The sequence below is a fragment of the Poecilia reticulata genome, chromosome 22 (assembly GCF_904066995.2).
Source record: "Poecilia reticulata chromosome 22, P_reticulata-male-v2, whole genome shotgun sequence".
Lineage (NCBI taxonomy): Eukaryota > Metazoa > Chordata > Actinopteri > Cyprinodontiformes > Poeciliidae > Poecilia > Poecilia reticulata.
This window is the reverse complement of record NC_088851.1, coordinates 17,417,806-17,445,783: the sequence shown is the minus strand read 5'-3', so window position 1 is coordinate 17,445,783 and position 27,978 is coordinate 17,417,806. Positions and strand designations below refer to the sequence as shown.

The window sequence follows — 27,978 nt, the reverse complement described above, 5'->3', positions numbered from 1 at the left end:
ATTTTAAAATTTTAAGCTTATACTTTTCCACATAAAGCTGCTATTGCCACGAACATGAAGAAGAAACTGTTCATTTTTGCTTTGTATTTGTGTTTTGTCTTCCTGGTTGATGGCATCACACGAGCTTTACCATCATATTACTGGCTGGTATTACAGAAAATCTGAAGGATGAATTTGTTTTAACAATAATGCAAATAGAGAGTAAAAGATGTACAGTTGATCTATTGTCTTATGTGATGTCACTGGAGACATTTGGATTCGGAAGCTTGTATCTCTCACAGAAGATTTTATCTTCACTAATATATGACTGACAGCAAAATACAAAAACACGACATCTTTATATAAAAACATGCATTTCTGTTGGTTACAAACTATTGTCTAAATTAAGTTGATTCTACTGAGGGGTCCAAATAGCAACTTTAAAACTAGATGAAACGCAGCAGTATTCAGTCCTCAATTTCAATGCCTCAAATGTTTCTGTACATTTTAAAATAAAAATACTTCTAAGAGAATACAATAAATTATAAATAAAAGGACAGTTCTTTTATTGGATTAATGGTAATGAAGCTTGCTGACTGGAGATCAGGTTGGAAGTGCAGGGACATTTTCTCAGTCTTCCTGTTTCTAGAAGAGGGAGAGAAAAGCAGGAAAAGGAGGCAGAGAAGGCACAGTCATCCTGAGCAGAGCATCCGTAGAGGCGTGGTTGTTACATCTTGAAGCCAAACATGGTGGGGATGGATGACTCATGCACCAGTGGGGATGAATGACCTGTCAGGTTCTGTCAGGGTCGCAGTGCAAACCCAGGCCAGAACCCGCTTCCACATAACCTCCATTTATCAGCTCTAATAACAGACATCAGCTCTTACCTCATTGTTCTAAATACCTGGCTGTTAAAATACATCACACACCCAAACAAGAAGCCAAGTCCGCCCTTTGTATTTCACTTCAAAGCTTCTACTCTTTGCTGTTTCTAAAGACTGACAAAGAGAAACACGTTGCATCTGCACAGCCAACTAAAAAGCTGGAAGCAGTAGAATTTTTACTTTAACATAAACATGCTCCATAAAATACTGCTTATTGAGCCGACTTTATTATTTAAAAGGCTTTTTATATGGAAGGGTCATGATTTTGTGAAAGTGTTGAGAAGAAACAGTGCCACAGATAAACCCTCAAAAATTGCTGTGCAGTTTCTATTATAAACTTTGCAGTTTTTCCTTTATAGTTGTGCTCAGGCCGGTAACTCAAAATAGTTTTATCTATTCCTGTAGCCAAAATGAAGAAAAAAGTGAATGAGCATTAAAGAAGAAATGAGAGCACAGGAAAGAGAGTTGGAGAAGAGCGGTGGTTTGTTTGGAAAGCTAAACATAGACTTCAGTGGATTATAATGGCAACCCAAGTTAAAAAGAAGCAGTAGCACACTCTTCAATTCCAATTTGAAATCATGTCATGAAGATTTATTCGATGTTTTATCAAATGAAGTTTTTTTTATTATTAATTTATGTTATAATTTCTGCTGTTCTGCCCAGCAATTGTACTCCAATGTGCACAGACATACATGTTTCTCCCAGCAACTCTGTCACCACAATAACCTATTTGACATTGTAATGGTTGTGCAAGTCTAGTTATTTGAGATGATCAATCTGTAATTTACAGATTAAAGTTTAAACTTTTGGTGTAATGAATTTGTCAAAAATGTTACTCAAAGCACATAATCCAACATGCCAATCAAACTCTATAAGCCAGTTTGTAGATATCGTACACATAAAAACATTCCCTTTGTTGAACAGAGTCTGGGTGGAAGGAAAATTAAAATACTGACATATTATCAGACTGTAGCTACAGACACTCTTTCCCTCATTAAGCTCAGACAAAGGAATCACATCTGAAGCTAATTATCATGATTTATCATGGCTAAACATGCTGCAGGACCATTTGGAGAGAGCCTTTCTTGATGTAATGTGATACATGTATACCAGCAGACAGTTTGTGTTGACAGAGGATAAATAAGGAGGAAGACAGCCATAAAAGAACAGATTTTTTTAACTGATACATTTTATAATCACAAACAACCTCAGGTACTTCAAAGATCTGGCTTTCGACTCCCTGCTCAGGATATGCGTTACTGCCATGACACAAACTGCGTTGTGTTCTTTTCCCTCAAATTTAGACGCTCATTCTATTAAATCCAAGATTATTGAGTAAAAAGTTATTCAGACACAGAGGCTGGTTAGTGGCTCTTCATATGTTTACTTCTACTGAACTCATCCATGCTTTCTGAGTGCTGTAGCACAAGTACTCACTCCGTCCTGTTTCTGTCTTGCCAAAAAATGGTCACTCATCCATTTATCCATATATAATACTTACTTTCTGTTTTTAAATAAAGCCACAAGGAGTCCTTCTAAAAATACATATTTCCTTTGAAAAGTAAATACCAATTCTGATATTTATATCTAATTTTCTCAACATTTATATGCTAGATATGTCTAAAATATTTAGTCACTTTGAAAAAGGCTTTCATGTATTAGATTATTAAAATCCTATGTTTCCCTGAATATAGATGTTTTTTTTTCATTATTATCCATTTTTTCATCAACAGTTAATATTAAAAGCCGCACAACGCCAGTACAAAGAGCAGACAGGGTTCTTTGTGACTCGCGATGGCAGACCTCTGCACTAACACTGCTTTAATGTAGTTGCCGAGGGACGAAACGAAAAATTATTTTCTTGTCCTGGAAATCAAGATTATGAAGCTTCCACACTATGTAAAGCTGACATAATCCTACACTGCATTTCAAAGCTCTACAACTGCCTACAAGAATGATTTCCATAGAACAGCAACACCCCCATGCAGTAGGGTAATGTGTGAAAATCTTATCTAGTTTAACATCAAACTGCATTAAACGCAACATACACACAAATGAGTACCGTTGTTTTCCCGAAATTAGAAACAAGCAGGATTGTGTAAAAGAAAAAGAGGTGTGCACTTCTGAAACGAGAGAGGTTGCTGTTATGAACAGAAGGTCACACACCCAAAAGGCTGCCATGGAGATAGCCCTGGGAGGAGATAATTAAAATACTGGCACCTATGGGAGGCCCCACCTGTTTCAAATGCAGCAAAGTGAATTAATCACATCCAGTATGAAGGCAACACTGTGCAAACTGAGGCTTTGCATTTTCTGTTTTACCTGCCAGTTTTCTCCACAACACTTCATTAATTATCACTATTGCTCACAAAACATAGAATTATATGTGTTATCTGGAATATTTACCATTTAGGATTTTTGATCCACAGATGTGGGCAAAAATAAAGAATAAGGAGCCGCTGAATTTGCTAGACATTTTATGTACTTATTGAACAGAAACATCCCTTTTTCTGGATTGTATGGAGTAACATTGGGAGTCTAGCAAGCTCCTGCTAGGTGGGTAATTAATTGGACTATTTACTGTTACAGCCTAAACTGTAAGAGGCAGCTGCCTCTTATAGTTTCCTGTAGTTCCTCGTTGGCTTATTTTTTTTTACTGCTACTTTATTTATGAAGCACTTTAAGAACAACAGCTGCAACAAAGTGCTGCACAGATAAAATCAATGACTTAAAGCAACGAGGTTATTAAGACTTTTAAAGCAAAAGTCTCAGGGTGTGTCAGATGAATCAATGAAGGAGCTGAACTCTAGAAATGAACCAAAACTTTAACCATTGTTCCAGATTATTCATTTAAATACCAAACATAGACATATAAAACCTATAAAGAAACTTGAGATTGGAGTGAAGGTTCACCTTCCAGAAGGATAACATGTAATTCTACCAAAGTGTAAAGTGTATAAACTTCATAAAGGCTGAACTAATTAAAGGCAAATTTATTTAGTGCTATTAAGGCTGAAATGTATCTTATTTGAGGCAAAATACCAAAAGATTAGATCAGATGTACACTTATTCTACCGTCGGTGTGAAGTGCAACAAAACAATATTAAACATCAAAAGGTTTTGACATACAGAAACAAACTTTATTGATGTTATGACTTCTTAGGTTTGCCCTACGGTACATGAAGGCCTGTCCCACATGGATTCACAATGCAAAAAGCTGTGGCAACAACTCATACGCTTAAAAATAGTCACATACAACCATTTTACTTTTGCATGTGAAAACTTAAAAGGGCAGCGTTGCACACACAAGGTGAATAATAACCTCCTACATTAGTCACTTCATGAAGTAATACCTTGAAAGTACCTAACAAGGACATGTAACACCTAACTACTCTAGGATCGTACGCCCTAAACGTCTTTTTACACTGAATCCCACAGGGAGTTTTAAAGGCATCAAAGGTCGCCTGTTTTTCAAACAGATGCTCCTTTGCAAGAAATGTACCATCTTCTCAGTACGAAAATTAAGGCCTCCTGTCGTGTCCTCGTGAACGGATTGAATCCATCTTGGTGTTACAACAGATTCCAGATTATTAGTTGTTTTTTTTATGTAACTTCATCCAAAGCTGATAGTCTCCCAGCCTCACAAAGCATGTCCGCTGCGTTCTCCACTCAGGGTTATATAACTGTTTACTATACTGCAGCTCTGATGGAAGCCACAAACATTTCTGAGGACAGTGTTCTTGTAAGGCTTCTTATCATGTGATACCAAAAATAACACAGCTGACAGGCAATAAACACAAAAGCACACGCTGGTCACAGGGAGACAGCGTTTTTCTTTTTTTTTTGATTCGCAAGGAACATTCGGATGTCTGCACATAAGGCAAATAAATAAAATAACTGCAGCTGCATGTGATAGTTATGATACAAACCATGAATTTAAAATACACCTTCAGTCTCTGAAGAATCCAAAGAGCAAGGCACAAGAACTGGGTCATTTCTTCATTGAGATCAGCTTTCTGAAAAATGTGAGCTTTCCATAAAAGTTATAATAAAGAATAAATGGCGGAACGATATTAAAGTGGTGTGTCTGCAGAACCGCGGTGCTCTGACTGAAGTAAGTTTGTCACACAAGACCTCAAGTCAAGAAAAAGGGGTCAGAAGTTATTTGATCCGATTGTATCATGATTATGACTTTAAAAGAAACTGTTTTAGTAAATATATCAAAAACAGATGTGTTTTAATGACCAAAGTCAGTTTCATTTAGGTCAGAATTATGGCCAGGCATATGCTGTATTATAAATCTCACTTAATTATTGAGATTGATTTGTAAAATTGCGTAACACCTGGGTTTCTTTTTATGTTTATAGCTAATTGCTTAACCAGGCCTATGTTTTGCAAAGTGTTAATGAAATACCTGCAACACAGTCAGAGTAGCAAATCCTTCACTCTATAAGGGAAAATATTATTGTAATAATACCATATTTGGTGTAAAGTTGGAGAGAAGGTTGTAATAAACCATTCAAAAACAGTTTCATCCCCATTTGCTGAAAAAACTAATTAGCAAAAAAAAAAAAAAAAAATGCACTTACGGTACGATGCCTCAGTTTTATTACACCAAGACTAAAACATGCATTTAAAGGGACTCTTTGATATTTTTAAAGTGTGGCTCCCTTAAAATGTTATGAGCAGTTAAAATCTTACTGGCAGTAGATAATTATCTTAGCATCTTCATTCAGTATAAATGGAGGTTAGTTGGACTTAGAGGCTGAAAACAAAAAGAAGACATGTGACATATTTACAAAACTCCAGTCTCAAAACCTTCTAAGCAATTTATGCTGATACAAATTTCAGAGCTTTGATCGTTTGCTTTGGATGTCTTATCTTTTAACATTGCACATGCTTTTTATGTCTCTCTTCTAATTACAATGAAAATGTGTTTCCTGGACTCCTGCAGTAATTGGATAATTGTATTCTATAGCAATTCAAGCCAAGCAGAGTACATGTGTGAGACCTTGAATGGGAAATCAGCTCCACCCTCAGAGTCTTTTCTACCGTTTGGTTTGCATTTCATTCTCCTCGTTCTTTCTGAGTTTAAACAAGGTGAAGAAGACGATAATATGCCTCATTTTTCTTACTGGCTATGAAAATGGACATGGCTACAGGTCAGCTGAGGTCTTCTACCCTGGAAGCAGTAGGCTCCCAGAGCTTTAGACACTGGGCCAGTCCAAAAGATGTCAAGAAGAAAAATAAAACACAAAATCAAAATGTTCTGTCCAGTCTAATGAAACTGAATGAGCCTGTAATTTCTTTTCGTATTATACATTATACATTTTGCATCATTTAGTTTTTAGCAATGTTTCGGAGGATTCCAAGTCTGCATGCTATTTAATTGATTTATACACTCCATTACTTTTATATTAGACAGCTTCTCTCAGTTACTTTACATATTCATCCATTTCCTACTTCCGTTTCCAATAAAAATAACTGCTTGGCTTTCTTTATGAAAAAAATAAATCATCCAATGCAAACATTTCAAATGTTCATTGACATATAGTCCTGACATTGCCACTTAAACATAAAACACAAGTGGAAGTAGGCTGTGGGGTTCGCCACTCTCATTAGAATCAGTAAAATTTGGGGTGTGAAAAAAAGCTTTGCTTTAGACACATAAAATACTCTTCAGTTTCTCAACAGTGAACATGGGGCGACAGATAAATCACTGTTATTTTGCAAATCCTGCCCTGGGCAACTTCCAAAAAGCCTTTATTAGGAGCCGCTACTGGCTACCTCTTGAACTAGCCGTTACCTTCGGTCTCCTGGACTGCCTCATCTAGATTTATGCCAAATGAAGATGCTCAGTGCCATGCTAGGTAGCCTAACATTAACTGCTTACAACCTTTTACTAGGACCTCATTTCAAGAGCATAGCTGTTCCTATAAAGCTGCCATGTTGGGAGAGTCAGAGTTTGGTAATCCTGTTTTTTTTGTTTGTTTGTTTGTTTTTTACAATTGCCCTAGGCTAGAAATCTCAAGCTAGCACAAAAGAAACCTTTTTCTGATAACCAGCAAGTCCCATTTTTAAGTTTTCTTGGTGAAACATTCTTATCAGAAAACTGTAAATCCAGGTCACTTTGCAGATGCACTGAGAGTTGCAGGTTTTGTTCTGAAAGGAGCCAACAAATAACATCCAATCAGTTACTGAACGTAGAAATTAAGACTTTGTTATGTGTCTGAAGTTAAATAATATTTTAGTCAAAATAATTCCCAAGGCTAAATCAGGCACTATTATTTCACTGTGGCTTAATTTACTGTCAAAGACTACCTAAGTTAAACTGACTAGCTAGCCTCCAGATATGTACCTTTAACTCTTCCTATAAATGTAAACATTTAAAGATATTGCACTCAAGCAGCTTACTAACATACTGAAGAATGTCTCAGTAAACAGTCCTGTATACTCATAAAGTGCTTAGATGTAAAAAATATTTGAAATGCTCAATAACACTTCTTAATCTGGTGTCAGAAATTAGATTCAGTAGGAGGGTCTCGCCGCTGCGAAATGAAAGGTTGGTTTTTAGCTTGGAGGCCACTGAAGCAAAAAAGCATCCAAAACGCAGCAATTTGGTTTCAGGATTGATGCTCCAAAAATGTCAAACAACCTTCCCGTGCTCTCTCGCCTGCAAAAAGAGAAAACATGCACACAAATTAATGACTAAATCCTTTTTTCTTTTTTTTTCTAAGTTCACAATTTATGTAACTCAAATGCACCACTTCTCTATGTGAATGATAAGAGTGGGAGGTTTTTGTGCATGTCCGAGTGGATGATGAGATGAAGAGGTATTATCTGCACTCCACCAGGCCCTCAGGGGTGGTGACTATACTGGGATCAAAGCTGCAGTGCGGATATATTGCACATCGCTCTTCATCCATCTAACTCCTCATCCATTTATACCTCCATCCTCCCATCAGTCCATTTACACATCTATTACATGATCCCCCCATCCTTCTTTCTGTCCCTGGTACTGACCTTGTCATTGCTGGTGGAGTGTGCTGGGTGTGACTCTCCTGAATCTATTCTCAGGACAGACAGAGTGGAGTCTATCACTTCTTCTGTGACAGAAAACAAAAAAAAAAAGTGAACATTCAGTCTTTAAACGGTGCTTTAGGTTTTATGTGATACACCAATTCAAAGTAGCACATAATTGTAGCATACAAGTCAGAGAGGTGTTTATTTGTATTTAGCAACCCCCAGATGCTGCTGTCTGGATCCAGCTGTCATTGCAACCACAGCTGTAAGTCTCCACCAGCTTTGCAAATCTCTTTGCTGTTTGTTTTTTGTTGTTGTTTTTTTGGAAAATACATGAACTCTCAGTCAGACTGGATTGAGAGTTTCTATGAACAGCAAATTTTAATCCTTGTCCCACACTGGACTTTGACTGGGCCATTCTAAGAATTGACTATAAGTAATTTGATTTGAAACCATTCCATTGTAGCTCCAACAGAGGGTTAGTGTTGTCCTCTTGGAGATGTGTTGGTAGGTTTGGTATATTCTTTTTATTTTCAGGCGGCAGCAGATTGAACAGAGTTCAATGAGATGCTTAAAACGTGGGATACTGTTTTACAAGTAGCAAATTGTTTGAGTTTACTAATTTCACACTGAATACTAACATGTGAAATCTGTTTATGACTTAAGTTAGTTCTGACGCCGGTTAGTTGCACAAAATGTTATGTAAATATGTCAGAGTAAATAGGGCTAAAAACAGACTAATTTCTGGGGTTTGTAAAAATAAAGAATAATTTTAAAAAATTCTCCAGAGATTTAAGGTCTAGAACATTTGTGTAATTCTGACGCCGGTTAGAATTTGCCATCAAAGCGGTTACCTGTGTTCGTACTGCTGCTGTTGCACTTGGACACCTCTACAGGCTGGACGGGGCTCTCATGTGGAGAGGTGCTGGTTTTTTCACCAGAAGTAATGCTGGAAACTTCAGGGCTGCTGGTGTCTTTTGTAACGTTTTCAGTTTTAGATGCCGGCTGCTGGGCAACAGGAGGAGAAGGAAGACCCCCTCCTTTATCCTGGGAACTACTATCATCCTGCTCTGGCCTCTGCACCTCACTGTGTTTTGGTGAGGAGGGTTTCAGAGAGCCTTTAGATTCTGGAGCTGCAGAATGTAAAGAGGTCGTAGTTTGCTTAGCGGGTGCCCTCTGGATGAGTTCCTCTGAGAAACGTACTTTCTTCTCTAGTCCTCGAGGGGATGAGGTTGCTGCTTTCCTCTGAGTAACTTTATCCTCTTTCAAGCTATCAGAATCTTCAGGTGCACTTAAGGGATCTGGCTTTGCTTTTGAGTCTTGATCTTTCAGATTCCCTTCATTAGCATCTGTTAGAGCATCGAGTTCTTCAAGGAATTCCTCCAGTGTTGTTTCAGCAGTCTGGAAGATGAAATAAAAAGAACAAAGTGTTTATTGGCTATTTTCTTTGCAATCTGTGCAGTTTATGTTTGTTTTCTGCTAAATTTCATTTCTGACCTGTGTATTCTCTCCATCGTCATTATCCTGCCATCTGAAAAACATGAACGTATTTCAGAATTTTTCTTTTAGCTGAAATGCAGAGGCTGCTTCGTTACCTCAAAATATCTAAAAGCTGACATATAGGGAGAAATTTCCGAGTTTGCAAACATTTATCTTTTTTCTTAAGCTTTGGCTCAGGGTCCAAAATATCAGTCGGATCCTTAGGACAGAACTGCATGTAACTTGATTCAGAACTAACATCACAATTTCAGTATGCTTACAAATGTAATGCCCGTCATAGTCCAGATTTAAATTCTGCTTGTCAATTGATCATATGGCACCTTCTCTGAATTCCCTGTCCACAGATATAGCAACCAGTATGCTAAATGTTGCCAACTTAGCAAATTTGTTGCTAAATTTTGTTACTTTTCATACCCTTTAGCAACTTTTGTTTTCCTCCCAAAAAGTAAATAACTCTAGGCACTTTTTATGGAGTTATTAAAGATTTTTGAAGAGTTATGAAACCCTTTTCGCACTTCTCCGTGATTAGCGAATCCTGCCACTCCCCATCACTCTCACAGGCAGCAGAGTCCTCACACAGCTGTACCTTCCCAGGTACAGGAAGATCAGATCTCTCTGCATCCTGCTGCTAATGAACTGAATTTGTGCACAATCACAAATCCTATCATCTATACCATAATATAGAAATAAAAATATGTCTATTTTGATCATTTTGGATTATTAATGAAGGGTGTACTCTAGAAAAATGTTTAAAATAACAGCTTTAGTATGAGTTCTAGTAGGTTCCCACATGGACCATAGGCCGAAAGACCAAATCCAGACTCACAAAATCAAAACAACTTAAAAAAAAATAATAATTAATGTTAAGCAAATAACCTTTTTTGTGAATGAGAGAAAAAAGTAGAAGCTTTTCTTTAAGCCATCTGACAAGCAGTGCACAGCAACACCAGAGGGAATGCTGCATTATTTTATCTTCCGAATAGTCATACCAAACTTTACGTCTCTTTAAAAGGATTTTAAGCCGTAGTATTGACTTAAAGGACAAGTTCAGCAGTTTTAAAACCGAGTCTGCTGTTGTTGGCAGCACACACATTCCTACTTTAAATTACAAGTGGAGATTATGTCTGTCTTTATACCTTGATGAGGGCATAGCTGTATAAACTTTTGTTGATTAATTTAATCGTTTTTCTGAAAGAAAACATTGTTTATCCAAAGTGCTTTGTAATTTGATTCTCGACCAAACGCTCCATTATCCATTAGTGGCGATGATGAGACTGCAGGGTGCAATCTGTACTTCCGTTGCCGACTCGGAAAGAGGGAGCATTGATCAGAAATGTGCTGCAAACTGTGTCAGTAGAACAGCTGGAACCTCTCAGGACACACCTCTGTGTCTTAATCTGTCCCTGCACTACATTTGCTCTATGTGGAATAAAGATTTTTAAAAAAATGTAAGGTGTTTTATAATTAAAGATTCAAAGAATGAGGTGTGCACTGCTTCCCTTCATGCCCAGTTCCTGAGTTTAAAGTAAAACCAGCTCTTTCCCCAGTGCTGATACAATGTGCTCGCACACAAGCTGGAGGAGACAAGCTGACTGCAGCAGATGCAAACAAGGCCTTTCGGGTTATTTAATCAGCTGCCGCAACATCTAAGTCAAGTCTCATGACATTCGGCGAAATTTGTACACAAGGGCACAGTTCAGGGAAACAAAATGGCCTTCCCACATCCTATTTACGCATTTCATTAGTCATAGTTATTTCTCTCATGACAATTAACTGATGGTGCAGTTGGAGAAATCCCGATGCAGATTATATGTTCTGTTTGTTACTGACCTCCTGGCCCTCCCAGTTAATCGATCTTTGCCTTTTGCTTTGCTGCTCATCACGAGCACGTTTTTAGCTGCCTTGTCTTTGCCTCGCTTGTCGTGACCTAAAACAGAGGAGTACAGAAAAGGTAAATTTTTATTCATCATGTCTTGGCATAGACACAGGACTTTGCAGAGACATTCATACTCCTTAAACCTTTAAATATGTCCTCACGGTACAACCATAAACCTCATTTTATTAGGATCACAAAGTGTTAACTTACTGTGAAGTGGGAACAAGACATGATACAATGCTCTCAATTTTAATAATTCACAATAAATCTGAAAAGTTTTGTCGCCCAGAGTTAATACTTTGTCCGGCAACCTTTTGCTGCGACTGCAAGTTTGTTAGTTTTTTTTTTTTTTTGGGGGGGGGGGGGGGGGGGGGTGAGTTTACCAGCTTTGCACTGAATATTGCATCTTTTATTTTCAGAAATGAATTTTGAAGTCTTGCTAAAAGATCTTAATTAAATGCAAGTCTAGGCTAATTAAATGCATGAATAAGCTTCGATCTAAACCGCGCTGTTGTAGCTCTGTATGAGAGAGCTGTATGTTCAGGGTCAATGAATCTCTGAGCAAGACTTACTGTAAATACTTTGCTGTCTCCAACAGGTCTTCCTCCAGGTTTGGCCTATTTTTAGCTTCATCCATCTTACCATCAACTCTGGCCAATTTCCCTATGATTGCTGAAGAAAACTATCCCCATCGTGCACAATCTTGCCAGCTGTATATTTTTCATATTTGATGAAGAACATGTATAATTTTTTTTCCACTTCATGTTGATTTATTGCTAATATTTTAATAAAATACATCAAAAGTTTGTGGTTGTTGTGTGACCTCTGAAAGCAACCAAGGGGTCTGAATACTTTATGAACGTTCCGAAGCAATCAACGGCTAAATACCTTTCGAACTCGCCTTCGAACCTCTTCTGGCATTCCGTCCTCCTGGAACCATTAAAAACAAAAATGTGTCTTTTTATTATAGTGTCGTTATGTGAAAGCTTTTCATCCACTTATTTTTTTTACAGAAATCATCTTAATACCTCTAGCCAAAGCTGCCCAGTCTCTATCAGGAAGAGATTTGTCTGAAAACCTAGAGGGAGAGGCACAATTTAGACAGAGGGAAAATTGGTCCATCTCAGTTTTTTGATATTTTAGTCAGTCGCAGAATTATAGGACTAAATTGTAACATTTTAGATAGCCCATTAAAAATGTTATACCAAGAGTCACATCCAAACAGTTTGCAACCGTCAGATAAAAAGCACATTTCCGCCTGTGTTCTTGCCCGGGGGCCTTGTTTAAGCTTTGCCAAATAAGGCAAACTATTCCGACGCTTATCCTCGGCTAAAAATAGCAGGTCCTCCCTTGTCTCTTTACATTTTGATGCTTCCTTAAACAGCACCAGTAATTTGCTCTCTGCACTACACCTCGACTTGTTTGAAATCCAACAAAACATTTCAAAACGAAGGGCTGCATTTCTGCTTCCAGTCATTTAGGCTCTGTCTGCGTGATTTCACCAATTGATGAGACTTTTTTTGAACTTCAAATAGCTTTAGTAATGGAGGATTTTACTGAATAATCTAATAAAATTAAGAATGCTGCCATTTGTTGTTTTTTTTCCTCCCATCTGGTCTGGAAGAGCTTTTAGTCTTTTACCAAGTAGTGATTTAAAAGCAATAAAAAAAATGACAGCATGCTGTGTATTTCTCATGTATGGGGTTATCTAATATCAATTTCAACAACAATGAAAAAATCAAGTTACAGGGATATATTTTTCTTTCTTGGAGCAAATTTTAACTAAAACTTGCTGCTGACATTAGAGGATGCATGTTGGGATGAAACAAGAGAGAGCGCCCAAAATGGACTGATTTAAGATCGTGTGAGGGCAGCCCTGTTGAAAAAGGTTATTGTCAAATAACGTTTGCCAATATTTGTGGTACACATAAATTAAAGTATGGGCTACATTGCGCAGTTGGTAGCTCTCACTGGAATAAGAAGGTCCTGGGTTTGCATGTTCTCTCTGGTAGACTGACCTCCTCTCATGGCCCAAAAACATGGCTGCCAGGTCAATTGATCTCTCTAAGCTGCTCTTATGTATAAGTGTGTGCAGGAATTGCTGTTTGTCCCCCATACAAAAATAATTAATAAACATAAGTAAACTTCCATTTGCTACAACAATACTGATATAATGTTCAAGATTTTTCATAAAAAAAATAAAAAAAGTTGTTGCCTCTATCAGCAAAGGACACCGATAAACCAAGATGTTAGAAGACCCACCATATTTGACATGCTAAGAGGGTTCAGCAAGAAATAAACAGGTCTTACGTGCTCTTACATGTTTTCGGTTTTGTCCATGTCCCACGCACGTCTCCACTGCCCCTTTGCATTTTTGTGGCGCGCCACTCTCTCCCTGTCAATCTGCTCACGTTCCTTCTTCCACCGTAGATACTCCTCCTGTTCCTCCCTTGATGTTGGGATGTTGAGGTCTGTGCTGGGCTGCGTGCTCTCAGGCTCCTACTTGGACACAAAACACGTCAATGTATTTTAACGCACAAAACAAAACAAAAAAACAACAAAAAAAACGCATTTTATTGAAGCAGCAACAAGAAAATGTGAAGTTGAAACAGCAAAGAATTTTAATTTTTAGCATATTTATGCTCCTATGGTCTTATTCTGAACATAGAGGGACAGTAATAAAGAAATGGGTAGCATAGACTTAATAAAATCAGGCCTCCTTCCTCCAGGGACTGCATGCTAAATGTAGATCAGATGCAGGCACTTTAATACATCAAAGGAGACACAGGTTGTGCGGTGAAGTTATAAAGCCTTGGAGCAAACCAGGACAATAAATGGCACTCTACAGAGATACATGGAAAAGTTAAGGGAAAAATCTGCATTGCAAAGAAATCTGCAACCAAAAAAAGAACTGTGAACAAAAGAGACACGACAAGTGCTGGTAAGCATTGTCGACATTTTCCACCCCGGTTTGTACCAATTGCAGAAGAGTAAACATGTTTTCTAGGCTCATCCTTGTGTTTACCATTGTTTCTGCACCTCCCTTATCTGCGGCCCTCAGAGAAGCTCTGTGGCCACATGGGAGGTCTTTCTCTCATGTTCAGACAGGTCGACTCCGACTGCCACCAGCCGTTAATTAAATCTAACTGAGACCAGTGCTTGATCCTTGATGCTCTTCCATGAAAGCCTGGTTTGAAGACCACACAACAAATAGTTGCCATGTCAACAGGCTGACATCTCTACAGCTCCTCCAGAGTCTCAGAGGGTCATTTGAGTCATTTTCACTGCTTGGATATTTAACTATTGGCAGTGTTTGCAGCGTGGTTATACTTTTTCATTGAAAATGTAATATTTATGGGACCTTTTCCTTCCATTTCATATTTACGAGCTGCTTTGTGTTGTTCTATCACATGAAATCCTAAAAGGTAAAGAACTAAAGTGGTATGAAAATGTAACCAACCATATGGTATTCAGTCTGCCTCCCCAGCCTGTATTATCCAGCTCCTGATTTGCCAGTAGGATGCATGACGATGGGTTAGAAAACACAGGGAAAAAAAAAAAAAAAAAAGACAGCAGCTTCTCAACAACGTGTTGTAGCTCAGATGAGGGTAGTGTGCAAATGTGCATTTGCATTTCTGTGTACTTGCACTCTCTCATGGCTTTTCTCAAATCTGAGAGGGTGCTGTTTTCCAAAAGGAGTGACGATAACTATTCTTGTATGAGTCTGTCCTGTCATTAGTTTACCTGCCGCTGCTCTGTATCCTTATGTTGCTCCTCAGCGTTCATCGGCCCCTGTTTAATCTCCTCCTGCCAGTGAGCAGAGACAGGAAGGTAAAATGTAAGCGGAACAACACCAGGATGACACAGCAATTTGTTGTCAGGCAGTTTAACATTGTTGCAAAGAACCACATCTCTGGTGCTGCCCCAGAAAGCTAAATAAAACCCAGGTAGGTCAGTGACTCATCCTGATTAAGAGTCCCACACTGCCCTCCAGTGGTTTCAAAGTGCAACAACCGAATGAATCAAGACTGAAAATACCTGCTCTGCAAAAGGGTCTTCACAGAAAAGTGCAGTTTGTAGGGAGATGGTATTAAAACCTGCCTGATCTTTAGTTAAAAAAAATAATAATAATTGCATCTCACTACAGAAAAATATTTTTTATATTTCTTTTTCTACAAGTTTTTTTTAGCTCTAGTGGACATGGACAGAGAGAAGAGGAAAGTGCAGTAAACAGTCTGGGGCATCAACACTGAGTCATGTTGCGCCCCAAGAGTTTGTATATTTCTGAATATCTGACAAAGTAATAAGTTTATAGTTACACTTATTTACATGCAAGAACTGCAAAGACATACTATTAAACATTTCAACACATTGGATGACCTGCATTTTTCTTCTTCTTCTGTTTCCCTGTTACCCCACATTCTCCTGTTTCTCGCCAGCTATTTCCCGGAAACCTGCCAGGGGTCCGTCTCTTTGGCAGCATAATGAGCCTTTTTAGAGTGAGAGGGCAGTTGAATGTTAATAAGATCAAATTGGGCCTTTCTGAGTGCTGGGAATGGAGAAACAATCGCGACAGAGGAACGCAGAGCACTTAAAGTGTCCATGGAGAAAAACGGAGACTGGAAGCAGACAGACGGTTGGTAAGAGCCCCCTCTGCCCTCCTCACCCCCTTTTGTTTCTCTCCCACTCTTCACATGCCCTCAGTCTGTTTCTTTTCTCAAAGAGGCTGTGAGGCATATAATCTGAATCACCCGTGAGATACGTACTTCCGTACATAATCATTAGAAAATATTTTTTAATGGTTGGGTTGAGCTGTATCAATTGAAAATGTATCATGAGTTTATCTACTAAAATCTTTTTTAGCATACATTGAGAAAACTAAGGAAACCTGGATGAAGGATCAGTGGCATAAATACACAATTTCAAGAAATGATCAGGATTATCCTGTTACAGTGCAACTTCAATGAGGATCATCTAGATATTTCTCCATTGCCATTTTGTAATTCTGAAGAAGTCACACTTCCAGCTAAGGGGCGGTGACCTCATAAAGTTCCTCAAACAATATGACGCCATTTTGGTTTTACACCTTCCAACCTTAACTCCAAAGGGACTAAATTAGGGGTGTCCTAAGTGCAGTCCATGGGCCTTTGGACTGACTTTTTTTGTGGCTCGACTGTATTCAGTTTTTGGAGCGATTATTCCTGAACTCTATACTTTATGTTGGGTTTATTTCAGTGTTGATTATTTCTATGTACATTATGAAGGGATTTGTCTTTGTATGTAATGATGCCTCAAACAGATTTTCTTCTGATATCCCTGTCCTATGTTGTCCATTTAGCTGCAGTCAACCCTGTGCAGCTTCCTGTCCCTGCTGAAGAGAAGCATCCTGATATTACGCTGCTGTCACCATCAAGCTTTGCTTTTACTTTGTTTTCAGAGCCATGTGAAGTGTTAGATTTCACATGGCTCTGAATTCTAACACATCTACAAAAATGGCTCTGCAATTTAGCATTTGAACCAAAATTAATTTGCTGCATCCTCTAGAAAGTTTTAGGTAAAAACCAGCAGGACTTTCTAGGGTATTATTTAACAACAGCTTTCTTCTTGTCTTCCTTTCAACCAGCTTTGTAGTGTGCGCTACTACTAGTTGTCTTTTTCCATGGTAATTCCAAAATTACCATGGATCTCTTGGCCACTTTTCTGAAAGTCCAGAAAAATATGGAAACGGGATTGTAAACAATGTCCATGTGAAAGCAGGGACTGTGGAGCTGCCGGATAACTGGGGTTTTGGCTACTGCTCAAGTGCTGATTCAGCACACATGATAAATAAGGGAGACAGATTTAGTGGGCCTGGAACAAAGGCAACTAAACACTGATTTCATTCCGTGGCTTTTAGACCACATTAACTCAGAACGATCGGGGAGCAGCACTCTGCATCAGCTAACCAGAGAATCATGTACAAATTTAGAAACTCCCATTAGCTTTGCTTTTATATCCACAGACCCCCAACTTTATGTGTACAGTCGTGAGGCATCATCTGCATGCTCTGAAGCTTATTGACTTGAGCAGCTTGTTTGAGAGCCTTTAAGTGTGAGAGTGTGCTTCACACTGAGACACAGCAGCTGCTCCAAGAGTTTCTGCATACCCGGGGGGACTGAGTTCAGCGAAAGGGTGGCATTTCAAAGCCCAGCCGGGGGGTACCTCATGTGCGCAGGGTAATATCTGGGTTAAGCATGGGATCACAAGCACAGTGCAGCATGAACTGGAGCTACAAAAAAATTTACATACACTTAATAAAAAGATACTGGAACAATCAAACTAAACCTTTTTAGTTCTAGGTCAGTTATGATTCATAAATATTTGCTAAGTGCCAGAATAATGACAGACAGAATCTCACTCTCAAACTCAGAACTTTACATACCCTACTATCCTTTAGATTAATAAAGATCATCTTAATTAATTGGAGCCACATCTGTGGGTGTAGTTTTAGGCACCTGCTAGTGTGACACCATGGAAAGTCCTTCAAGATCTCAGGAAATCTGTTTCTTCCTTGGCTACATGTTCAAAGTGAACACAGGAAAAAAAAAGAAAAAAAAACATAAAAATCCAGATTACAATTTGAAAATGCATTCTGGAACGAAGATCTCCTTTGCTCAGATGAAACTAAAATTGAAGTGTTTATGACAACCGTAGTTACATTTAAAAGAAAAAGGGGCAAAGATGCAAGCCTACATGGAAACACTGTAGCAATATGTTAAGAAAGCAGATGGAAAGGTAAAGTTTGGGCATAAAAGGGTTTTAGGGACAGTAACCTTTAGCATCCCACCAAATTAGTAACACGTGACTTTAGGACAACATAAATGTTATTAATAAACTTTTGACCCTGAAGAAAGCAAAAAGTAATCTCTCAATACAACTCTCGTTACTGTAGCATTTAGCAAAGAGAAATTATTTAAATTATCCTAACTGACTTAAAATATGAAAAGTTTAATCTGATTTACTGTCAGGCAGCAGGAAACGAGTGTTTCGCAATGTGTACAAACATCTGTTTTTAAAAGTCCAAAATAAAAAAGGAGTTTTGTGGATCCTGTGAAATCTGCATATAAGATAACATAATGGAATTTCAAATATTCGAAAGTTACAAAGAAATATTAAACAACAATCAACAAAGAGAACATATCAGGGAGAGAAAAAAAAAGTTCTCAGAATTCCAAATCAAAATTAGCTTAAAAGACAAGTGTTCAGTGTTTTAAAATATATTTAGACCAAAGTTTATATTAGCCAGCTGGGTTTTTACAGAGCAACAGCTCCATCAGCAGGCCCCCTCTTTCCTAATCCCACAGCAGTAAGTCACAGCCTCAGCCCACCTCCTGTCTGCTCCTTATTGTGCTCAGTCACTAGAGGGGACGGGCGGGCAGACATGTCTGACATCTATGTAAAACACATGGGTGCAGCAGGAGAGAATAAACAAAGAGGAGAAGTGCGAAAGAAGGCAGACGGAAGAGCTCAGTGTGTCTGAATCAGACCTTTGCTGCTACTGCTGCCGCTGATGATGATGATGATTCCTGCTTAGTCGTCTTAGACGGCTGCTTTCCTCTCCCAGCTGACTCCACTTGCCTCGTCTGTCCTTCATCCAAGGGGCTCTTGACATCTGTGGGGCCCGGTTGCTTCTCTGGCCTCTCACTCACCACCCTTTTGCCCTGAGGAGACACTTTATAATGTCAGAGTATCACATCTAATGTGCTTTGCAGCAACATAAGAGTCTGACTTGCAAAACAAAGAGCCAAATGCAAATTGTGTCCGTAAAAATAGTGTTTCTAGGAGAGCTGCACAGTGCATCACAGAATCTATATTGTCAGTGAAATATGCAACATTGCTTGGATGCAATATTTGGCAGACTTTGGGATTTCTGGTGCCATGAAGTCAGACTGCTTGACTCCAGTTTATCAGATGCAGATCTTTCAGTTGAAATATGGAAAAATAACATTAAAATTTTACATTTGTCTTCAGTTACCCAGTCACAATTTTTAGTCATTTTTAACCAGAAGTCTGTAACTTACAGCTCTGAAGTCCCATGTAGTTTTTTTTTCTTAATTTAAAAAAATCATATAAAAATAAGTAATATTTTCAACTATATAGGCAGTAAGAAATGCTACCTTTAGCGTTAGCTTTTTCAGTTTTTAAGCTAAATCTACAACAAACTTCTATACAATGACTACAATGGAGCAAAGGATACAACCGCAAGGGAACATGATATTTGTTGTTCGACTGACTTTGGTGATCAATTTATTTTCCTTCTTTTTCTACAACAGAAAATAACTCAACTGACCTGGCTTTATGCAACGAAGTGTGTTTTCTTACATTGCTGTGAAATGTAATAATTCTTTGCCGTTTTAAAACCAAAACATTTTAATATTTGTAGGTAAAATTATTTCAATTGAACCATTAAGGGTTTTTTGAAGAAAATAAATTAGACAAAACACCTCTGAAAATACCGCATAATCAAACAATGTACGAGTATTTATTTCAAAAAGTGCTTTATTTTGCATGTTTTCAGTTATTTTTCACAATTTATATTTGATGACGACATTCAAGTCTTTTAGGTTGGAAGGCTTCCTTGCCGTCTTTTTCAGAATTGATACTCCTTTTCTATTGTTTTGCTATCGGGTGATCAATGCCTCTCTCATATCATCAAACTGCATAGCTGATACTTTAGATGCATAATCATAAGTTTACAACAAGGTGAACAGTAACTAAAATATATCTATGAACATAACGAAGGCAAAATTATTCAAAATAAATATTAGTCCAGTCTTTTTTATTGTAGAGGATAGAATCCTTTTAAGAAAGTGCTGGACTTCTTAAAAGTCCAGCACTAGTGAGGTTGCATTTAATATTATTATTAGTATTAATTACAAAATAAAATAAAGTGGGTCTGTCAGTAATTATTTAGTCCAAGCTATTTCGAAATTTGGAAGCTTCCTTATACGTGTACCAAAGCGACTTTACCTTTTTTCCATCCATTGTGACCATCAGCTGCTTCCTGGAGCCTCGCCCAGTCCCCTGAGTGGATCCTTCTCCCACCCTGTCAGCCCCACCCTCCTGCTGTCCTGTCCCAGTCGGAGACCCACTCCCAAAAGGCTTTGTTACCACCACGCGACTCTCCTGCCCCCCAAACAAAAATGAACAGCTCATGAAGTTGTTTTTTTTAACAGCATACTCTGAAGAAAGAGCTATGCAGGATACACACATCTGTGGACTTGCTGATTGTGATGGTGAGGTCATCAGCTTTTCCTTTTCGGCTCTGCAGCGCCATTCCCTCCTCTTCTGCCTTTCTCCTGTCCTCTTCCACCTCCTTAAAGAGAAAAAGATACGGTCATATTTAAGAGACATAAAACCTTTAAACATTGAGAGCATGAAGCATAATAACACATTCTCATTGTCCCATTTTTGTTAAATACTTATTTCACTCCTTGGTGTTTAAAATGTTTACATAATCTTAATCTGCTTTTAATTTATTGCTGAATAAGAAAAGTGTTTTAATTCCACTAAAAACAGCAAATATAGTCATTGTTTTACTCATTAAGCAAAAAGCTGTCAGGAGTTGGGACACCTTACTCCTAAGTAGCTAGTGTTATTTCTTTTGGCTGAAATGACTTCAGTTGGACTCTTGTAGTCATCCGACAACCCCCTACATCGCCAGTGAAGTTTTTCATACCTCTCACTCTCAGCTGTGAGATGTTTCGGGAGTTTCTTGAATGTAAAACCTGTTTCAAGCCACCCCACAGCATTGCGATGAGATCATAATCTGGGCTTTGACTCAAGAACTCTCCGACACGCTAAGATTTATTCATTACACCGTCTCATTTTTCGAGGAGGTTCTTAGAAATCAATAACGGTACGATTCATATTGCACAGACTACATGTTTAGGTTTTATAAAGTAGGCAATTCTTTGCAACATAATGTCTGCATCCTTCCATTTTTCAACAAATTCACACATGTGTTGCAAAGAATGTGTTGACACATGTCTGTGCTACTTAGAATAACAATGCTGGTCAGAACAGGAGCAGAACGTAGGGAATGAAATTATTCAACGTTCCTGGTACTGCATTTTTTTATTTCACACTTTTTGTAGTAAGCTGTCTTGTACCATAGTAACAAATTGAAGGTCAACTTGATTTTGCAATAAGTGCTTTGAAATTGGGGGGTGGGGGGGTTCATGCTACAGCTCTTATACAGTGGTTCTTTTGAATTCCTTTTTGAATTAGATACATTACTCCATAAAGTTTCACTTTGTGAGCACAAGATAGACGTTTTTTTAATTCCGATCATGTAAATAAATAAAACAATATTGTGAAATCTATTGAAAGAAAAAGCTGTATAAAAATAATAGTATGTATTGCTTTAAAGAAAGACTAGAAATTCAGCTGGATGCTCTGACTCTGACATAAAGAGGCAAGCAGCTCTTCCTCACCTTGTACCTCTTCATGAGCGCTTCGTTCTTCCTGCGGAGAGCCTCAATCTTCTTGTCCAGCTCCAGATCTCGTTCCTGATCCCTTTTGGGCATCATGTTGCTGGTGGTCTGGTTAGACACATTGAGACATTAATCAATTGTAGGTTTCAGATTTTAACCTTATCTCTGAGAGTCACATAAAAAAGACTATTCTTTTTTTTTTACTTAGGCTATATGCCTAAGTAACTCCTCATCTTCACACATGAAAAAAAATCAAATTTATAAACAGAAATAGCTGACATTGTTTAAAAAAAAAAAGAAAATAATGATTTAATGTTTAAAAGAATAACATTTCGAGTTCATTTTTTAGGAAAGAAATCATAAAGATCACATGGAAAATATGGAAAACTGAAAGGCTCAGGCTGCAAGCAGTCATGTGAAACCTTAATATTGTTTTGTTCATTAAGAGAGGGTAAACCAAAATGCTCATCATTGAGAGACATCTGTGTCTGAGCAACAGCACACAGCCCAAACACAACCTCACAGCCACCACAGATGGAGCATTCATTAGGAAGCTCAGTTACACATATGCAGAGCATCCTAAACATCCCGGTGAAGTCAGCAGGGCACGCCTTACCACAGCACATGAGGCCCAGGGCTAAAAACTCAAATGTGAACTCATGGAGCAGCAGCTTTATCTCTGCAGCAATGCCGCCGATATCAACTGGACGATTGTTGTTAAGTCAAGGCAGCCCAATTGTTGCACAGCATCAAATATCTGTGACTCAGTGATCTCACGTCCTTTGGCCTCCTGTAATTTAATATTCCCTCTACAATCTGGTTTGTCCAGATTGAGGAAAATGGAGCCCAGTTGCAGGTTCCAAGTTTGATGGATCTGTCGAGTTTGGGAAAAACTGATATGTGTGCCACAGCAGAGAAAGAAAAACTGTAGGCATTTGGATATACTTTGGCAATTTTTAATTGTGAATTTGTTGTACCTTGGTTGCAAGGCAAATCATTTTAGACAAATAGCTTTCTGTCAGAAGAACTTAAGCAGTTACAGTTCCTGAAACACAGAACAGTCTTACCTGTAACAAAACATCTTCAACATTGAAGTCTTGTGTTCTCCACTTGTGTTTTAGTTGCCCTGAGGGGTTTTGAGGAGGTGATATGCTACAGTGAGTCAGTCATCCTCCACTGTTGCACCAATGACAACACAAAAGTCAAGGTTGTTTCCACGTGATATAACGAGTACGAAGAGAGATGACTCACAGCGAACAAGTGCACAAAGACCACCATCATTTGCATCCTTGTTGCTGCTTAACCTGCAAAGTAAAGGCTTTTCCAGGAGAAGACTTTTTGAAGATCAGGGCTCCTACTGAACTATTAACCATAGATCTATGATGGAGTCTGAGCATGGGTAAAGTTTGGACTCACTCTGCCGAAAGAGACGACAGGCCCGGAAAGTGGTTACCTCACTGTCTGCAGTTGTCAGGGTATCCAAACACAACAGACCATGAGGACATACCACCAAGAATAGGCGCAACAGAGAACCGACTGTGAAATCTCAGCGAGTCCAATGACGAACACAGGTTTCAGCAAAATCAATGCAAGGAGGAGACTCTGTTTGGGGATGTTAAGCCACTGGGCTGGGCTAAGTGTGAAAACAGTGCACCAGTACAGCTAACGTTCACACACAAAGAATACACAGAGATGGTGTTGTCGGTCGGACGGCACCCATGCACAGGCAAGAGGGCAGCAGAGGAGGAGAAGGGGCCTGCAGGGAAAAAGCTGCCAAGGCTTTCCTCCTACCCAGCGTTCCTGCTTCCCACAGGAGCGGCAGCAGGAGAGAAAGAATGAGCCAGAGAGAGGACTGAAGAGATGCATGTAGCCAGAGCTAAATCTGCGACAGAGGCAGAGCAGGGACGACTGGGGGTGAGGGGCGGGAACCCAACACCAGAGAGAGGAGAGAAGGGAAGCAGAAAGAAGATACTCACAGGTCTTTCCATGTCAGCGGTGGGAGCCGGGCTGGGTCCGGGAGCGGGGCAGCCGAGGCAGCAGAGAGGGCTGCCTCCCGTTCACGATCATGCCTCGCTTACAATGAGCCAAGTTGGGCAGGCAGCCAAGATGTCTAACAAATGCACAGAGCTCCCCCGTTAACGGATTTTACAGCACCCACCCGCTTGTCCACCCTCTCTCTCCGACTCTCCAAATCTCCCACCCTCCCACTTCTGTGCTCTGTCGCTCCCACTCTCCCCTCTTTAAAAACACTTGCTCTTTCCCCTCCTCACTTACCTAGCATGCTGCTTACATCCTGTGACTCTGCCCACACAGATGCACTTCAGGCATGAGTTTTCTTTTAGCATATAGTCTTCTCCTGGCTGATTATGTGTGTGTTTTTTTAGAGGTCAGTTCTGTGACATATATTTAGAAAAATGTGCTGTAGGTTCACTGATAGCAAAATAACTTTTGAATCTAACAAAAAAAGGAACAATTATGTTATAGTTACTGTTCTTAAAGACGATAACAATCCGGAGATCTTAACATTGTTACTGTTTGGTGTCAAATCTTTTAGCTTTATGATTTCGGCATTTGTTTGTCCCATTGTTGTGCTAATTTTGTTCATCATTGTGTGTTTATTGAATGAAAATAAATAGCTACAATGGTTTGGTAGTTTTCCACTAATAAACAGTCTTGTTTATAATTTGATGTTCATTTTTGGTCTCACTGGGAATCATTCCTCACGGTATTCACAGCCAGACATGCTATTATCCAAACCGAGACGTTGTAAATGAGATGCATGTGCTGCCCGTTCTCTGTTCTCATGCGGCTTCAGCAGCTGTGTCTCCTTTAAGTGCCTGACTGCATGTTTCAGACAATGAAAAGGTTTCCCAAAGACATGGGATCCAGAGGAAAATAATACCTTACTAGTGTTTGTGCTTGGAGTTGTAGTTAAACCTTCCATTCTGTGAAAAAAATAAATAAAAAATGTAATGTTTATCACGAAAACAAAAAACAAAAATCAGCATGTAATTGACATATTAATAGCATTGCTAACAGTTTAGCATACCAATATCAGACTTATTCAAAGGTTTATGTAGAATATTTCTTAAAACATAAGCTGTAATCTTCTAGCATGTTAGGGCCTAAAGATCACTGAAGAAAAAAATAGGTGTACCATATTTTCCGCACTATAAGGCGCACCTTCACTGAATGGCCTATTTTAAAACTTTTTTCATATATAACAGACGCTACAGTTAGGGTTGCCACCCGTCCCGTATTGAGCATATACGAGACGCGATTTGTTCCGCACTCTACAAATATGGATGTGTGATAACAAAGAACTGGTCCCCGAGTACTTTATATAGTAGGCTGCCCCAGTCATTGTTTCACTCACGGTGTTGGTGTTGCGATATTGTGCCCAACTGCTTTCTGGGTAACACAGACCAACCGACACGCTGCCGCCGCAGTCTCTGTCTGTCTTCCCCCGACCCCCAGGCTTTAAATGTACAGGGGCTGGTCCCTTGGTAACCCTAGTCGAAGCACCCCGGATGAATATCTAAAGCCACTTTGTTGACATAAAGAATGTCAACAAAACAGTCCGAGTCGGGTCGGGAGGAGAGCCTTCCGCGACTGGGCCGGGGCGTGGCCGGAGGATGGTCACCCTTCTCCGTTCTTGCACAGCATGTTGGTGGAGAACATGGTGCTATCCCAGCATGCATCGCGCGCTTCTTTTTCGGGCGAAAATGAAGTCAGCGGCTGCTTACCGTAGTTGCTAGACCTGTTGTGGCTCAATATTGGTCCATATATAAGGCCCACCGGATTATAAGGCGCACTGTCGGCTTTTGAGGAAATTGAAGGTTTTTGGTGCGCCTTATACTGCTGAAAATACGGTAATTCACTGCTTTTAGTCAAGATTTTGACTATCAAGGCATTTCTCAGACAAAATGAGTGCATGTACACATGTGTGAGAGTATAAGTACAGGTGTTTCTAACAGAGTATATGTGCATAACTGGAGAGATTTAGTCTTCTATCCAAAAAAAGCTTTGTTTTTAAAGTAGAATTATGTGCCTAAAAGACCTCAAACAAACTTAATAACGCTCATGCTGCATTTGTCTTTATTGTCTCCATAGTGGTAGGATGCAGACATTATGAATGATTTCTCATGGATATTAGATAATTTTCTCTTTTTTAAAGGTTCTTTTGTGCCATGATAATTTTTTTTATCTAATGGAAAACATTTTCCATTGCAGCTGTCACAGTTTTCTTTTATGCAATTTATTTTTAATATCTTGTTTCATTTATTTGAATTTTTTGAAGTCATTCCATTTCATTGGGGTCCAATAATTTCTCAGACTTTTCACTTTTCTAGTATTTCTTTGTCAGTCTGCATCGTCCTTTTTCCTCCAGCCACTACTAAATCTCTGCAAATGCATAAAGAGATGGGTTCCCATAACATTTTGTACAAAAACTTTTATTTCTTCACCCAGAATAAATAAAAGCTGATGAGACAGTGGTATAAAAATACCGTCAAGGAAATAATCAAAGTTGCAGAGAAGTGCAGTAGTCAGTGGTCAGCGGTGTTGCCTTGCAGCAAACAGCAAGAAAGTGCAAGGTTTGAAAATATGCGTTCTATTTTCTGTGCATGCATGGATTATCTCTGGATACTCTGGCTTCCAGTGCTTGTCACTTGCATAGAAATTTTACTTTGATCATTTTGTATCTCTTCCCAGCCTTTTGTATTTTTTTTTTATGGTTGTTCAAGTAAATTGTCTTTTACAGTATCGACAAAGTACAACAATAAACGCATAATATACACACCTGCTTGTATAGGAGAGCCAAAGGATACAAATGACTTGGTAAAAAGCAGTATGTAAATAAGACAAAATATCTGCTCACCTCAATGTTTTCGCCGCCAAAAAGCTTACGTCATTGATGGACTATAATGCTGTATAATGGCCACAAGATGGCGCCAGATCATTTCCCATCAACTGACCTCAAAAATATACTCAAAAACGTATTGGAAATTATTTGGAACAATATTTGGTGTGTTCTGAACTGAACTATAAAAAAGCGTCTTAACAAAAAAAAAAAAAAAATTTGCTCACCAAAGACCAAAGAAACTGTTTCTAAGGAGAGCACAGAAGTTTCTTTCTATTTTCTATTTCATAGCAACGAGTAAGCCACATAAGACATGCTTTTCACGTTTTTAAAATGAAATCTAAATATTTTAATTAATTTTGTTAGGATTTAAAGTGGTGGAAGCAGTGCAAAAGGCTTCTTAGCCTCTGTACTTGCAGAAAAATGTGGATCAACAAGGTATCTACAGAGAGAAACTTTGCGATGGCATATTACACTTCTCGGGGGATTTTTCCCCATCATTTCCCAATTGTGATCTGTCATATACAATTCTAAAACAAATTAAACAAAATATTCGAAAGGTTCAAGGGATTGTGAATGCTTTTACAGGATACTAAGCAAAGAATCATAACATTTGGTGCTTTGGTAAGACAAAATTCTAACAGAATAAAGAGAATAGACAGTATGGCATTTCCCTTGCAAGTTGGGTTTATAGAAACATTACTTACAGATGATTCAGAGTCACCTGATCCTGATGGGAACACACACATTTCAACAACTGCTGTTGGAAGGGGAGTTACCTGCAACTCTGAAACTCTGAAAGCTGATTTTAGACGAAGTATAACTGAATTACCATGATCTCCTCTCTTCTATGCTGCCTCTGACTGCTACTGCTTGATACAAAATCATAAAGGAAAAACAACTTTATAATTTTGAAAGACATGAAATCTATGTATTTATATTTTTCAGTTTTAATCATTGAACAGATGTTCTCAGTATGTTCTTTTAAAGGAATAAGTAGTTTCTTCACAATTCTTGTAAAACAAACACCCAGCAGTTGCTGAGGCTGAGAAAATGACTGAATTAAAAAGTTGTTTTTTTTTAAATGCATGTTTTCATATGTTTAAGTCATGCTTTTGGTCTAAATTGTAGGTTTTATGTGACCTCATTCTAAAATACACACCCCGATTTCATAAGCATTTCATATTTGAAGTTAAAATTGCATAAAGGCCAGTTGAACACAAATACTCACAAGATATGTTTAAAATTCCATTAAAAAGATTCAAAATTAGGTAGAACCAATAAAGTCTAGATATTGTTTGACTTATGCCACCTTTACTGGGGATTAAAATTATTCATGGCATCAAAACCTTCAACAAAACACAGAGGAAGAAAAGTTGT

At 38.6% G+C, this 27,978-nt stretch overlaps 1 protein-coding gene across 4 annotated transcripts; it reads right to left on the bottom strand.

Annotated features, from left to right (window-relative positions):
- Positions 1–3,981: 3,981 nt before the first annotated feature.
- On the bottom strand, positions 3,982–24,280 carry ccdc9b (coiled-coil domain containing 9B). 4 transcript variants are annotated; one of them, XM_008399471.3, is made up of 15 exons: positions 22,989–23,644; positions 22,805–22,913; positions 21,738–21,845; positions 20,513–20,617; positions 20,272–20,427; positions 18,789–18,962; positions 15,007–15,069; positions 13,583–13,761; positions 12,291–12,340; positions 12,151–12,192; positions 11,217–11,313; positions 9,384–9,417; positions 8,741–9,287; positions 7,887–7,969; positions 3,982–7,536 (listed from the first exon to the last, which is right to left on the bottom strand). In XM_008399471.3, the coding sequence occupies exons 3-15, from the start codon at positions 21,831–21,833 to the stop codon at positions 7,510–7,512; spliced, it is 1,653 nt and encodes a 550-aa protein (XP_008397693.2). In that variant the 5' UTR covers positions 21,834–21,845; positions 22,805–22,913; positions 22,989–23,644; the 3' UTR covers positions 3,982–7,509. The 4 variants fall into 4 exon arrangements, with proteins under 4 accessions (XP_008397693.2, XP_008397694.2, XP_008397691.2 ...); XM_008399472.3 differs by having other exon boundaries at positions 22,805–22,863; XM_008399469.3 differs by lacking the exons at positions 22,805–22,913; positions 22,989–23,644 and adding an exon at positions 23,714–24,280.
- Between the last annotated feature and the right edge of the window lie 3,698 nt (positions 24,281–27,978).

What these genes read in the sequence shown, in the direction of transcription:
- ccdc9b (XM_008399469.3), bottom strand. An exon ending in CGCTCATGAAGAGGTACAAG is followed by an intron (nt 20,618 to 21,737) that starts GTGAGGAAGAGC and finishes TTTCTCTTTAAG; the next exon opens with GAGGTGGAAGAGGACAGGAG. An exon ending in TTCGAAGGCGAGTTCGAAAG is followed by an intron (nt 11,314 to 12,150) that starts GTATTTAGCCGT and finishes CCTCTGTTTTAG; the next exon opens with GTCACGACAAGCGAGGCAAA.